Genomic DNA, 15,776 nt, shown 5'->3' with positions numbered 1-15,776 from the left:
CCCTCAAGAAGTACCAGCCCAGAGCCACACACCCAAGCGGCAGCTCACAAGCCAGCACCGCTGCAAGAACCCTGGTAGCCCCTCGGTCTGGCGCAGGAAAGAAAAGGAAAGAGAAAGAGAGGTCTCGGTGGCAGGACGACATTGATAAAGTTGACGCCCTGATAGCTGAGGACAAGGACCAAGCGTCAGTCTATGGGCAGCTAGTTGCCCACAAGCTGCGGGCATGCCCGAAGCATGCGAAACGGGACATGGAAATGGATTTGCTGCAATTCATCGCGAAGTATACATTTCCTGACAACCCTGAATAAATGGGTGCTTTAAATCCACTATGGATTCTGTGGCACTGTAAGTCCAGTGTGAGCCCACTGCCATGCAATGGCACCTTCATTAAAAAAGTACTGGGCGAAAAGATTCCTTGTGTCAGCAGCACTTGCTCTGTAGTTCCTAGACTGCGTTGTTTCAAGGTCAAGCAGGCTACTTGACACAGCATCACTTCTCCACTGGCCTGGGACGATATTCCCATAATCATCCTCGGAATCCACATAGCCTGGTGGACAGTAGGTTGTTTCCCGGGCAGAAGAGATGAAGTTATGGAGAGCGCAGCAAGCCAGGACAGCAAAGGTTGCATTTTTAGGTAGAAGGTTCATGGGCCCCAGCAAGATTCTCCAACGAGCTGTCAAAATGCCAAAGGCATTTTCCACGATGCGCCTGCACCACATTTTGTAAAAACATGATTATTTGCAGCTGTGCGATAGCATTAAAGAAGTTATTTTACTTCAAAGAAGTTTGTTCGAGTGCACTTTGTTTATTAGTAATTGAAAGAATATCACATGAGAGAACATTTGCTAAATCTTGTTTCAAAGGTGCATACACACCAAACTTTAGTGCTGCATTCACTGCTTCATTGCCTTAATTCACCATAACACTAAATAATGCTGCCTCAAAAGAAAGTGTGACAATGACTGAAAAGAATGGGGACCATATTGCAGTTTTCTTGTGCCTCATGCGACCTGTGTATAACTGTAGTATCGAAGCCACCATTTGGCTATTTATGCCGGAACAGCGTGACCAAAGGAATTCATTTTTAAACTATGCATTGGTCGTAGACAAATACGACGTGGTGATTTATGTTTATAATGCCTCATGAATCAATACAAAGAATAAAACACACTATCAAGAGAAGATGTTTAAAACTTAGTTTTTTACAGGCCGGAACGTGAAGTATGTACTGCAGAAAACAATTTTCTCTTGCTTCCTTGTCACTCAATCACAGCATAAGATACTATATTGAGCCATCGCTGGGCATGAAAAGCAGTGCAAGAACACTTGAGTTCGTCTTTTTTTTTTCAACAACACAAATAAAACAATGCCATATTTTTACAATGGCATTCAATACCTTGCTCTGCTCAGCCGGTAGTTGAATACTCTCTGGATTGGCAGCATGCCTTTGCCCGGGAATGGACGCAAAAAATCTGTCCTCAATTGGAATGCTTCGTCCCCGACGAAAACATGTGGCGCAACCTTCTGGCTTTTTGGAAGGCGTGCTGCTGCTGGTAGGGCCACGACGCCATCGTTTAGCTTTTTTCCAAATGTGCACGATTTGAAGACTCCGCCGTCACTGTGTCGGCCTGGTGCACCGACATCTACCATCATGAACTTGTACTTTGCATCCACGATGGCCATCAAAACAATGGAGAACGTCCCCTAATAAAAGGAGAACATTAGACATGCATGAGCATCCCCTGTATATGTATGACATCTGGTTCAGCTTATGGAGTGAACAGTACCTTATAGTTGAAATAGCTGCTTCCAGAATTTGGTGGTGCAATAATCTGGACGTGCTTTCCGTCTACTGCTCCTACACAATGAGGAAAGTTCCAACGCCTGCTGAATTCTTGTGCAGATTCCTCCCATTGCACAGGCCCTGGCTCCTAAATGAAAAAAAAAAGAGTAAACCTGAATATTTGGGCGAATGGTTTGGAAGTGACAGATGCTAAAAATGGTCTTGCTTTCTGAATTAATTCATTTAAGCCACTGCAATGCCCTTCACTTTTGCCCTTTTGGCTCTTTCATGCAAATTTAAGTTTGCTACATCGCCTATTAAAGTTCCACAACCAGAGTCAGGAACAGAATTGGGCAAGAAATACATACAGGCAGGTAGAGCGGCTCCAAGTGCTTCCAGATCACTCTGCAGGCATTGTGAATCACAAGCCGACATGTTGCTGGCGCAACTCGAAATGCGAGTGCTATCTGCTTGATTGCCATTCCCGAGGATAGGTACCTGTGTACAAGTAGTTGAAAAGTTCTGTGAGAGCGTCACTGCAGTCACAAGTGCTACAGTACCTGAGGGTTATAGCAAGTCTCTCTTCAGAGCAAAGAGGCTCCCGGCAAACAAAATTCCTCCTCAAGTCCCTGCGGACAATGCTGTGCAGTTCGTCAAATTGCTTCGGACTCATCCGATAGTATCGGAAGAACATGTCTTCATCTGTCTTCATGACTGGAAACTGCAATGACAACAGTGAAACAAAAATTACCAACTGACACCACATATTTACCCCACCCTTCATCATTACACAAATGGTAGGTGACGTACAGAGATGTGGAGCTTGTTTTGTGATTATTATTATTATTGGAGTGGGCATTTTTCTAGCGACCCGGACCTCAGTTTACATCGTCCCGTTTTTTAAAGTCACACCGCCAGCCTCTCTTCCAAGTACTGTTTCTTAATAGCGTGTGTTGACATTAACGCAAAATAGGGAGTGGTACACACCAAGCGTAACAAAGTGTCTTCCGAGTGCATTCTGAGCTCTCGGATGCGAATCTTAATCAATGCGAAAACGCCGCAGGCGCTGAAGCAAAACTGGTCAAGGGTACGTTGGCCTATGCTGCCGACGCGGCAACCAGTTTCTCAGGCATATGCGGAAAAGCAACGCTAGAGAATGCAACCGCTTACAATGACACACCACGGAGTTCCTGGATTCATCGCAATTAATACAGCTCGTATGAAGCCATTCGTGCATTTATAAGAGTGATAAATACATAACGTGGGTGGCATTCAGCTGGCACCTTAAGCGTGAAAAAAAAGGAAAATATGCTAGTTTTGAACTACGACCTCCGACTGGCACAAAATTTGATTATGGCAAGCACAAGCCGCAAAACACTCAGCTGGGCGAGTTGGTACAGATACATCATGTAAAACATAGCAAAAAAACGACGAACACAAGAAAAAGGAAGGAAGCAGGTAAGATAAAACGAAGAGTTGGGGTAGTTAAAGTTCCCGAACGCACAACAGGAGATCGATCGCTACATACCGACAAGTTACTTACCGCGGTGTGGTATTCACCCTCCTCCTTTCTGACTTGCCAGATGGGGTGCACCCAGAATTTCCTCTTTCTTTTCTTCTTTTCTTCTAGGTCCCTCATCTTCATCAGCAGTAATCTTTTTTTTAACAACACAAGACGCCGATGTACCCCCATGGACACTGGGTTTGGTCACAAGAATAGAAGCGGCGCGTTCTCCCTCGCAGTAACGCTTCCTGCTTGCCCTCCGCGCGAAGTAAATGAAAACTCTTTTTAAAATTAGTTTTCAGCAACGAGAGCCACAAGCAATGTACAGAACAAAGCTCACACAGAAACTCTGCGCAACCCGCACACCTGTTGCAGTCGCACAAGGTCGCCAGACGAAACATTTCCGGCCAACTCTCTCCGCTGAACATCGACAAAAATATCGATACAATACTAAACATACGTTGTAATGTGTTTAGACATATTAGTGAGGTATTTATTGCATAATTTATTAATTATAACACAAGCAAACAACATATAAGCATTGTTTGTTCATTTAGTGGTAGCCAAAACATTTTTGCCTTGTCTGGCCACACTGCGGCGGCGTTCGCCGCCCGTGCGCCTCATGTAGCCTGGCCGGCGTCCTACCAGCGCGTTTTTTTTTTGGCGCGCGATAATCGCAGGAGAAAAACGCCCCATGTAGCCCCCGCTTAACGGTGTTAATAAAACGCTTAATAAAGTTTCCAGTAGACGCCTGTCACTAAACTAGAGAGGGAAAGGCTCTTCAGCACACTCTCATACCAATCTGCTGTAAGCGAGCTCCTCTGTATCCTAATGCACCTCTTGGCCACTAATGTAATACTTGTCGTAAATGGGCATGGCTCGCGAAGGACTTTTCTTCGCTACGAAGCGAATGCTAAGTAACCGAAACACGCCTGTAGCGATGTTGCTGGAACTAGTCTTTCCATAATATGGACGTTTTTTCGGCGTATAAAATACATAACAATGTTATTTAATTTTCTGCAGCACATAGTTTAATACAATACTCACCCTACGTCAATCAGCTACTGTTGCATTCTTGTATGTCTTAGTTTGCCCTTTCGAGAGTTATTCCCCATGCAAGACCATCCAACGTTTTACGCATCTCTCACAGAGAAAGAAATGGTGACTGCGCCAAGTAGTGAGTGTTGGTCGCTTGCTGTTCTAACTGTCGGCTCTCGTGACAGATTGATGACTAGGATCAGCCACAGATCGGTGTCAAAGCACCTAAAAATGTGTGTGCACCATGGTGACCAGGTGACCCCTCTCCGGCAATCATATCCTTCGGCAATTATGCAAACGAGTCAGCGAGCCGACATTTGCCGCCTCGGCTCTACCGACATCGGCCTCAGCGGTGCATTCTCACTGATGCCCCCGTTTCTCGCTCTTAAAAACTCGAAATGTATGAGATGTCTAAAAACATTGATTAGGCTCGCGAATTTACGCCGAGTTAACTGTGTCTGCCCCAAGGGGCTGCCCTCACTAAAGCAAGCGAGGTGTTCAAGAGAGACAACTGTTATGTAAGAAAGGTTGAGGAAATTCTAGGAATCGAACCCAGAATGGCTAATGCAAATTTCATGAAATAAAGCACAATATTGGTGATATTTAGGCCTATCCCCCCCCCCCCGACTCCTCACCTACACTGTAAGAATAAAAACAAAATGCAGCAGAGCAGGTTGCGCGTTTTTTGTTATTTAGACATCAGGAGTGTGTGGCGTGCCGCAACGAGAATAACGATTCGGGGGACTTAATGACGAACGGTGGCGCATAAGAAATATAAAATGACGGAGAAAATAATATTGCGAAGGTGTGTTGGCACATCATCATGAGACATCTTGGAGATCATTTCCATAATTATTTGCAAATTACCTCGCAAAGTATCCCCGAATATGATTCATGATAAATAAACCTGTGCTTGCACACATGGCAAAATATAATAAAGATAGGACCTTGGCTGTAAGAGACACCAGCTGTATTCTGTGGCTTTATGTGCCAAAAACACGATTTCATTATGAGGCAAAGCGTATGTGGGGGACTTCGTATTGATTTTGATCAACAGGGGATCTTTCATCATCATCATCATCATCAGCCTGGTTGCGCCCACTGCAGGGCAAAGGCCTCTCCCATGCTTCTCCAACAACCCCGGTCATGTACTAATTGTGGCCATGCCGTGCCTGCAAACTTCTTAATCTCATCCGCCCACCTAACTTTCTGCCGCCCCCTGCTACGCTTCCCTTCCCTTGGAATCCAGTCCGTAACCCTTAATGACCATCGGTTATCTTCCCTCCTCATTACATGTCCTGCCCATGCCCATTTCTTTTTCTTGATTTCAACTAAGATGTCATTAACTCGCGTTTGTTCCCTCACCCAATCTGCTCTTTTCTTATCCCTTAACGTTACACCTATCATTCTTCTTTCCATAGCTCGTTGTGTCGTCCTCAATTTGAGTAGAACCCTTTTCGTAAGCCTCCAGGTTTCTGCCCCGTAGGTGAGTACTGGTAAGACACAGCTATTATATACTTTTCTCTTGAGGGATAACGGCAGCCTGCTGTTCATGATTTGGGAATTCCTGCCAAACGCACCCCAGCCCATTCTTATTCTTCTGATTATTTCCGTCTCATGATCCGGATCCGCCGTCACTACCTGCCCGAAGTAGATGTATTCCCTTACGACTTCCAGTGCCTCGCTGCCTATTGTAAATTGCTGTTCTTTCCCGAGACTGTTAAGCATTACCTTAGTTTTCTGCAGAATAATTTTTAGACCCACTCTTCTGCTTTGCCTTTCCAGGTCAGTGAGCATGCATTGCAATTGGTCCCCTGAGTTACTAAGCAAGGCAATATCATCAGTGAATCGCAAGTTACTAAGGTATTCTCCATTAACTTTTATCCCCAATTCTTCCCAATCCAGGTCTCTGAATACCTCCTGTAAACACGCTGTAAATAGCATTGGAGCCTGACTGCCTGACGCCTTTCTTTATTGGGATTGTGTTGCTTGCTTTATGGAGGACTACGGTGGCTGTGGAGCCGCTATAGATATCTTCCAGTATTTTTACATATGGCTCATCTACACCCTGATTCCGTAATGCCTCCATGACTGCTGAGGTTTCGACTGAATCAAACGCTTTCTCGTAATCAATGAAAGCTATATATCAGGGTTGGTTATATTCTGCACATTTCTCTATCACTTGATTGATAGTGTGAATATGGTCTATTGTTGAGTAGCCTTTACGGAATCCTGCCTGGTCCTTTGGTTGACAGAAGTCTAAGGTGTTCCTGATTCTATTTGCAATTACCTTAGTAAATACTTTGTAGGCAACGGACAGTAAGCTGATCGGTCTATAATTTTTGATGTCTTTGGCGTCTCCTTTCTTGTGGATTAGGATTATGTTAGCGTTCTTCCAAGATTCCGGTACGCTCGAGGTCATGAGGCATTGCGTATACAGGGTGGCCAGTTTCTCTAGAACAATCTGTCCACCATCCTTCAACAAATCTGCTGTTACCTGATCCTCCCCAGCTGCCTTCCCCCTTTGCATATCTCCTAAGGCTTTCTTTACTTCTTCCGGCCTTACCTTCGGGATTTCGAATTCCTCTAGACTATTTTCTCTTCCATTATTGTAGTGGGTGCCACTGGTACTGTATAAATCTCTATAGAACTCCTCAGCCACTTGAACTATCTCATCCATATTAGTAATGATATTGCCGGCTTTGTCTCTTAACGCATACATCTGATTCTTGCCAATTCCTAGTTTCTTCTTCACTGTTTTTAGGCTTCCTCCGTTCCTGAGAGCATGTTCAATTCTATCCATATTATACTTTATCCATATTATATTATATCCATATTATCTTTAACGCGCCCCCAATGCACGAGACACGGGCATTTTTGCATTTCGCCCCCATCGAAATACGGCTGCTGTGGCCGGGATTTGATCCCGTCACCTCGTGCTTAGCAGCGCAGCGTCACATCCCCTTAACAGCCACGGCGGGTAGCAGACAAGGAAAACCTGAAATTAGCCCGCCATAAGCCATTTCAGGTTTTCTTTTAATCCTCATTGTAGCTTTTGAATAGCCTCATTACAGAACATGCCTCACACACATGCGCCTTGTCTGTATAGGACATCGCCCTGGAGAAGCGTGCTCATGTTCGTCTCAGCGTCACATGGAAAAGCAAGAAAAAAGGAAAAAAAGGCAGAAAGGCAAAGGTCCCTTTTCCCAATAACGGACCACCCTTTCCTTTCGTCCTCTCAACCCGACCTCTCAGCAGGACGGACAACCAACACGGATGTAATTTAATTACAAGGAAGCGGAAGACGGAGGCGTCACACGAGCGCGCCAGCGAACCACAAGAAAACCAATTAGCGAGCGCGTTGGACGATGGCTTGTGTGGGCAAGGCACACACAGACACACACAAAAAAAATGTGCAAGATCTGCATCTGTATGTCGGTTTCTGCGTGAGACAAAAGCGGACTCACTCAACCACCGGTTCGGCGAAAATGCGGGTAGCTTGCAGGAAATGAACATCTACAACCGGCGACGTAACAATGACCACCTACCGGAAACAGAAGGAGAGGATAATAAATGAAAGAGAAAAGGGTGTGCATGGTTCTCGTCTTCGCTCATTACCGCACAATTATATCTGGTTCAATATACCGATGACACTGCGTTTGCTCGCCCATAGAGTGCACACTTCCTCCCCGACCATGCCAAATTGGCTGGTCTGGCGTTATCGATGGTACATGCGCTCTGCGTGGTTTCATAGCGAGCGCGACAGGAGCGTGAATTGGCATGTGCACCAAAAGTTTTAGCTCTGTATATGGTATAGTGAGGGTAATGCAGATTGCAGATGTGAACATGAACGGCCCGGTGTATGGGATCTTGCGAAGTGTCAAAGTACGTAACGCGGCAGTCGCAAAGACAGAAAGCAGCGCATATATAACACAGCACCAAAGATAACGAAGGAAGCAGTAGGAAGCTGAATGTGCTGGACACAAGGCTAGTAGAGCATACGGTACCCGTATCTTAAAGCAGTTCACATTCTACGCCTTCACATGTCTGCTCACTTTTGCAATTCAGAAAAATCCAAAATCAATAATGATAATTGCATAAACCTCGTAGACATAATAGTAGAGAAGGTAAGATTAACGAAGGTCATTTCATTGACATTTTAGAGAAATTGAACACATAGAAATCAGTAGGGGAGATAGAGGCGAGGGCTTGGACGTTCCACGCCTATCGGTCCTGTCGTTCTGGCCAAGTAATCATATGTTTTACCAGTAAGCCTGATGCGTACGCTGTTTATTGAAAATGACTTGGGTTTACCGGGCAAAATTAGAACGAGTAGAAAGTGCCGCAGCAGTGGTCGTCACGTGCTCGTATCTTCCTTAAAACCACTGACCAGGAGCCACGAATCACATCACGGAAATAAAGCCACTACAAAGGTTCAGGAATTGCAAGCTAGCCGGACGAAAACAAGATGTTGGCGAGAGCAATGTATAAACTGACGGAAGGGCCGCTACTTGTTGTATGGACTCGTCGAGCCGCTCAGTTTGTAACCTGCTGAATATTTCGTTACATTTCTTTCTTCTTGTGCGAAAGAGTCAATGTGGCAAGCGCATGCTTATGAGCACACACTTCTGTGCTCAGTAAACGAATAATTTCGAAAAAAGGGAGAGATTGAGGCTATTTGATAGAGCATGTCGGGGCGAAGTGCGGCGAAGGGAAGGAATACGCCGCAATTGACGGTGGTGCAACCTTCGATAGTCAATCGTGCTCTTAAAAGCATGTGACTTGATCTATAGAGCATTCTAGAAAAATTTAATTAAATATTTGACTTTTTCGCACCAAAACCACAACGGTGTTTACGAAAGTCGACTTAGAAAAATTAAAATCTGCCGTGTCTACAGTAAAACACGCCGACTATACTGTGACTTAAGTTTCTTGCACACTCTGGTTCACACCCCCTCCACACCGTTCGCGTCATACACCAGAAACATTTGTGTCCAAATGAACAGTCGTTCCACCTACACAACCATGATGTATCTATGTGTCAGTCGGTGCGCGAATGGCCTTTTCTTTGGGTGTGGTAGAATAGCAGCTGGTGAGTTACTGCCGTTTCTCTCCTCTCGTACTTCTTAGCCTATTTTCAATTTTCATTAAAGTCTGTTGCAGTGGCAGGTCACACATCCACCGTCGAACCAGGCACCATCAAGTTCACTTTTGTTGTAATTCTTTGGCGCCGAGGGATTGATGAGTGATTATAAGTAGTGAATAGGATGTTGTTTTAATTTTCTTCCGGTGATTGTCTTTGAAGATAAAGTACTAGGGCTATGAGCCACCTTTTTTCCCAACAACGATTATCGTACTATTAAATAAACGTAGCGTTTGCGTATGGGTACATAGAAGCCTTGAGCTACACCTTGAGTACCCGTTTCCTTGCCTTCTTGTAGCGACACTTACTCTATGACCCTTGCTCTTACGCTTCGGCTGGTTAATAATGCGACAATTATCCTGCCCCAATTTGTTTCACCCTCACCGCGCTTCACCCAGCATCACCCTGTTTTTTTCCTGCTAATTTGTCCCTATAGACTCCCAAGTTTATTCTGCCGGAACCGTTTGCTCTTGTTTTTCTAACCTGAACGTCCGGTTAAAATAGTGTTAAGATAGTGAACAAAGAAAGCCACCAGGATAAGCTTATACCGTGCGGAACAAATGAGTGGGCGCGTCAGTTGAGCTGTTGACGAACTCACTTCAGTTCATCGGCCTCTTCTGTTATCAAATTTCAAAATAGAAGATGCGAGCGTGGATTCTACGCGAATCGGTTTCCTTGCTTTTACACAGCATGGAACATGATTTCATATGCAGGGTGTTTTAGCTAACACTTTCAGAAGTCTTTAAAAGTTGCCTGTGGCAAACGTCACAATTCTAGTTCATGAGCTGCTCCACTCAAAGCGGCGGACAATACTTGCACAAAAAATTGAGATCCGAAATCAACTAATTATTAAAAATTCACAAATTCAGTTTTTAGCTTCGGGTACAGGATAAAGCATTATATTATTGTTGTGGTGGGAACGACAAATACGCTCAAATGACCGTTTTTCGCAGACCTACACATGTTGGCGTCTGTCTTATGCAGAGATTGAACGGAAGAGACAAAATGTGAATCGCGCTACAAGCGAGCGAATAAACATAACTTAGGGTATAACGTGGGGCTTGCCTTACTTCACTTGTATGGTAGACTTAACTGTCACAGTACAAGAGATATAGAGCCTAGGCAGGACCAGTGCTTGTCCGCAGTTCTAGCCGGAGAAAGGGGCATACAGCAACGAGCGGTAAAGAAAAAGCAGTAGCCAACGAAACGTACTTGGAATGGTTGTGATAAAATTAGAAAAAAAAGCGCGGCTGGGAGCCGATGAGCTATATTCGAGTAAAGTGCCTGCCGTGTTATAAATTTGACACATTCGAATGGCTGCCTCAAGCCGAAGAACAAGAATGCCCCGAAAGCCTTTGTTATGTGTTGTAAGTAGAAATTTGGAAGTACAATATCAGCGCGAAATTTTCCTCTTTTTTTTGTTGAGAAAAAAGTGGCAGAGACGAGTTGAGAAAAAGGTACGCAAAGTCTGGTACACACATTGGAATATATGTGACGCGAAGCTTTTGTGAAAATGTTAATGAAGTGCTCTAAAGTTAAATGCGATGCATAAAATTGTAGGCATGTTCAATCTCTGTGACCTTTTTTTTCACGCCATGTTTACGATAAAGTGACGCACAGGTAACAGCACCAATGTCGATTGAGCAGCAGTCGCAGAAACGAGAACGTACGCTGATTCCTTCTACCTCTACTGACTGCAGATCTTTTCTAAGCCGTTGCTTCGTTGCTGCGTTGTTCCCGCTATCTGCACCCTGCGCACTTCATACACCGAGCTGTCCGTACAGTCATCTGGCACGTACATCGCCTCTCTGGACCACGCTGCGCTTGCGCTACCTTGGCACGGAGAGGATGTAACCGGTTCCAGCGTGGCTCCAGCTTCATTGAGCTGCAGTCCCAACAACGAGAACGTACGCTGATTCCTGCTACTTCTATTGACTGCTGGTCGGTTTTCATTTTTCGTGGAACTCTACTACGTCGCGGTACTTTTTGCGACTGCTCCTCACTGATTTTTGATATTTGGTTGGTGCTGCTTCTGCTCTGAGATGTCTACGAATGCTGTGCTGTGCAGGAAGATTGAGCGGCTCGAGTCCTTGCTTGAGGGTAAACTTTATTCTCTTGTTGAAAAGCTTGCTGCTAGGATTGTACAAAAGCTTGAAGACCAGTGCCTTGGCAATATTTCTACACTTGCGGAAAGTGTACCTTTTATCAGTCAGCAGCATGAAGAAGTGCGGGCGATGTTGGTTGGACTGTCCGCTACAGTGCGCTTAGTTTGGGGTGCCAAATTACGCAATTTTTCTGCCCCCCCCCCCCGGAATTCAAATGAGTCTAAGAGGAGATGCCTGTTATAGGCAGCTGTTAGCGAGAGCTATGATAAACATAGAACTGAGGTTACACAGCGCGAAAAAAACGAGGGCACAAGGAAACAAATACCACAGACAGGCGCTGACTGCCAACTGGAAGTTTGAACCAACTAGCCCTCATCAAGATCTTACTATGATAAACAGGTGTCTCAGTGCTAATCACAAATTGCTTTTTTTATGTCTGGCCACCCGAGGGTAAATAGACAGGGCGGTGGAAAAAGAAAAGCGCCCAAAACCAGCAAAGGGTTCGTGCACGAGGAGCACACTTTCAGCAATCTTTTATATCCGACGGCTATAGGAAGAGTAATGTCCTGCGTCGGGCAAGCAACATCTCTTGCGCTGACCAGTGCCATCACGTAAGACTCTAGCTGCGGGGTTCTCGATACTTGCACGTCTAGAGATGGACAGTCTTTTCGTACATTTCCCGTTGAGAGGCACCATTCTTTGAGCAGGTCAGCTTCTTTAATGAAAGACACTGCAGGTGTGCCCCTGCAAGTAAGCTTTCCTTCAATATAAAAGGCTTCAAGGTAAATAAATATACATCGACACATGCGTGTCTATCCTTTACTCAATGGTTAAAAAATACACAGATAATACCCAAAGTTTAAGTTGAAAAAATTAAACAGAGAAGAGCAAAGATCGATAATATTCTCCACCACCAATAATTCACATGGCCACAGCGTTGTCGGCATATAGAGTCATATGCACAGGGCGTACTATACAAGCCAACATTTCTAGTTGCAATTTTTAAGTCGAGAAGTCTATTTCAAATATAAAATAATAAAATGCTCAGTTTCGGTTTATTTATTTCAGAAGTGGAATACATGCTTACATAAGTATACAGAAGGTATACAGAATGTTGTAGGCTGAAAGACAGTCCTTTCTTGACTTCGTAGGTAATGACAAACTTCATCATCCGCTTAATTTGTTTTCTCAAAGTAGAGATCGTGCGCATCATTACAACAAGGATATAAAACAAGCATGGAAAAATTTCCGTTCACGTGCCACAGGGCGAGCTTGGAATCAAACCCAAGACTTCCCAGTTACTGAATGTTGCTGCGCATGAAGAAATCTTCATTTCATAAGCAGAGAAAGTTCTGTTCACTTACTATGCGGCCTTCAGCGTTAAGGTTTAATGGTTTCTGTAAACTCAAAATATTGTTTACGAGCATATGCTGCTTGCACACGTTGTTTGTAACTGGTTAGGCGACTAAACGGAGAGAACTGGTGCCAGCCGAACTGCGGAACACCACTCGTTTGCTCTCTGACGTTGAAAAGGTGAAGCTCAAGTGTGTCCAAGGTTCATAGAATGTTTAAAGTACACCTTCCTTTCATTAGCTAAATTCTAGCTCATAAGCCGTATTGCATAACATGACAAAATTGTCTATTTAGTGAGCTATAGCTATAACTCGGTTGTCTTTTAAATATTCTTCAATTACTAAGCCAGCTGCTCAGAAGAAAAGTGCACACAAGTTGGGTGCAACCCGTGAGTCGATGCGCTTCCTGCTTCTCCGAAAGTAGTGTTGTTCTTTAACACCTATCACGGTTGCATTCAGGCAGGAAACCAAAAGTTTGTGAAATATGTTAAGGAAACATCAGCACTATTCCGAAATGCCACAATGGATTGCGATTTTATTGCTGCATCTCGCATCGGCCACACAAGTGAATGAAGGACACAATAGTACTTGTCTTTAATGCAGTCAGATGTAGTTTAGCAGTCGTGAAGTTGAGGAGTCAGCCGCTGAACAACAAACCGACGTATACTACTTGAAGGCATTAAACCTGCCGGAGTTGAGACATTCTGTGAGGCTCTCGAGACCTTTCATCTTTTAATTTTTTTTTACTGTTAATAAAGTAACAGATAACTTTCCATATGCTTTCCTTCGTTTTATTATTTCATGGCTTCATAGTACTGTCATCAACAAAAATCGCCCCACCCCCCTTAGGTCTGCTTTTTCTTGTTCTTGCATAGCGAGGACCTTGAGCGGCACTGACTAGCACTGCTAAGCCCCTCCCCCCCTTCCTCCAGATTGTGTACCCATAAATAAATGCCTACGAATGTGGCCGTTGGAACAGGCGCCGCCATGGCTCAAGAGATCGAGCAACGCGTACGTAAAGCGGAGGGTGTTTGCTCGGCTTCCATCGGCGGTGATTTATTTGTTCAAGCAAATATTTGTTTTTGTATGCTTTCCTAGACTTCATTAGCCGTTGCGGTGCTTTAGAGGCTATAACGTTCCACTGCTACGCTCGAGGTCGTTGGACCGCATCCCGGCAGCACCTGCAACCTTTTGATAATAGCGCAATGTAGAAACACCAGTGTACCGTGCAAAGGCTGAACAATAAAAGATCCCAGGTGGTCAAACTTATTCCAGAGTGCCCCATACGTCGTTACACACAACCAGGATGCCATTCTGACACGTGAAACCATGGAATGCAATTTCAATTTGCATACATTATCTGTTGGCTTCGTGTCGTTGTAGTCAACAGAAAATGAGACCCTTTGTTCCACTTCTCTAAAGAGGTGGCACGACTAGAAAGGAGAGCGCATCCTCCATTGTGTCACACTTCATTCTCTAGTCAAGTCACAAAAAGAGCTAAACAGCTCAAGAACGTCGGGTGGTTTCCATTATTCCACTACCATTAATCCATGACCATTAATCAACAGAACTTGTTAATCTATATAGAAAATCTGTTATGAAAAATTACGAAAATTGTTATCTGTCACTTTCTTCTTAGGTGGGATCCATACTATCGCATATTTCAAGTGGAAATTCTTCGTGATTCATTCCACAACCACACTGTCACCAAAAAGTTGACAAACCTTGCTTTCTGCATTGTGCATCTGGGCAGGTTGGGTTCGCCAAACTTTGATCCTTACAAAGTCTTCAAGAGAGCAAACGCTCGCAACAAAGCAGGAATTTTGGCCAAGGGAACAATTTGAGCCTGCATAAGGCAGGTCTTGCTCGTAAATGAGAATGTTGGTGTGGGCTTTCTTGGTTGTTCATCACGAAAAGAGTGAGTTTTCGCGCAGAGCAGGAGGAACATGGACACGACAAGGCACTAAATAATACACACAAGTAGTGCTACCAGAAAGAACTGTCTTTATTTTCAAAAATGGTTTTAATAAAACAAGGATATCATTGCATCAGCCAAGAGCCAAGAATACAAATAAGTCTCTACTATGCAGCAGTCATTCTACAGTACGTGCCCTCCCGAGGTGAATTCCAGCATTATATAGTGGTCATAACACATGGCACTTGATTATTAAGGTAAACTACTGCCAATGTTCAAATAACATATTGACAGTGTATTCTTCCCGCAACAGCGTTTCCTCAGAAGACCATGCTTACTCACATCATGCTTAAATGTTTTTCGAGGACTTTTTGTCCTGCCGCCAATTCGCACCCTAAATGCCACAGCTTGGCTCTCTGAAACCGAGGAGCAAATTAGTCTTACGCGACAAGGCGCTTTGGTGAAGCTATTCGTAAATGTCGGTATCAACCGCAATCTAGAGCATGACTGTGTGGCAATAAATAGAGTCATACCGCAACTGTTAAAATACCCGTAGGCCACTCTCTTGAATGCATCCTCAGGGTCCATTTTGTCGAAGATCCATGGGCTTGCGACTGCCATTTCTCTGACAAGTGAAATATGGCACCCCGTCTAATGCTTGCGCAGGATGCTTTTGCGATGCAACTGCTTATAGTGGTACCGCTCCATAGCACTCCTATAGTGCTCTCTAAAGAGTGCGTATCAAACTAATTTTCTACAGAGCACCATGAGTCCTCGCCGACATGCATTTTTATTTTGTTCGCGGACAGGCACTAACTTCTCGAGAATAATGCTTCTAGATCGCTCTAGTTCCACGGGTTCTCTTGTCACTAGACTAGCCGCGCGTTCCTCACTGGATCATTTTCAGATATAAGATAGCGTCAGTTTACATGAAAC

The 15,776-nt window shown here is 44.4% G+C and overlaps 1 protein-coding gene across 1 annotated transcript; it reads right to left on the bottom strand.

Moving 5' to 3' along the window:
• Nucleotides 1–326: 326 nt before the first annotated feature.
• On the bottom strand, nt 327–3,422 carry LOC135908074 (uncharacterized). Its single transcript, XM_065439809.2, has 6 exons — nt 3,327–3,422; nt 2,344–2,504; nt 2,152–2,281; nt 1,788–1,931; nt 1,397–1,704; nt 327–708 (listed from the first exon to the last, which is right to left on the bottom strand). Exons 1-6 carry the CDS (start codon nt 3,420–3,422, stop codon nt 327–329), a joined length of 1,221 nt encoding a protein of 406 aa, XP_065295881.2.
• Nucleotides 3,423–15,776: the final 12,354 nt, after the last annotated feature.

The sequence above is a fragment of the Dermacentor albipictus genome, chromosome 3 (assembly GCF_038994185.2).
Source record: "Dermacentor albipictus isolate Rhodes 1998 colony chromosome 3, USDA_Dalb.pri_finalv2, whole genome shotgun sequence".
Classification (NCBI taxonomy): domain Eukaryota; kingdom Metazoa; phylum Arthropoda; class Arachnida; order Ixodida; family Ixodidae; genus Dermacentor; species Dermacentor albipictus.
Note: the sequence above shows the minus strand (reverse complement) of the source record. Positions and strands in the feature narration are given on the sequence as shown.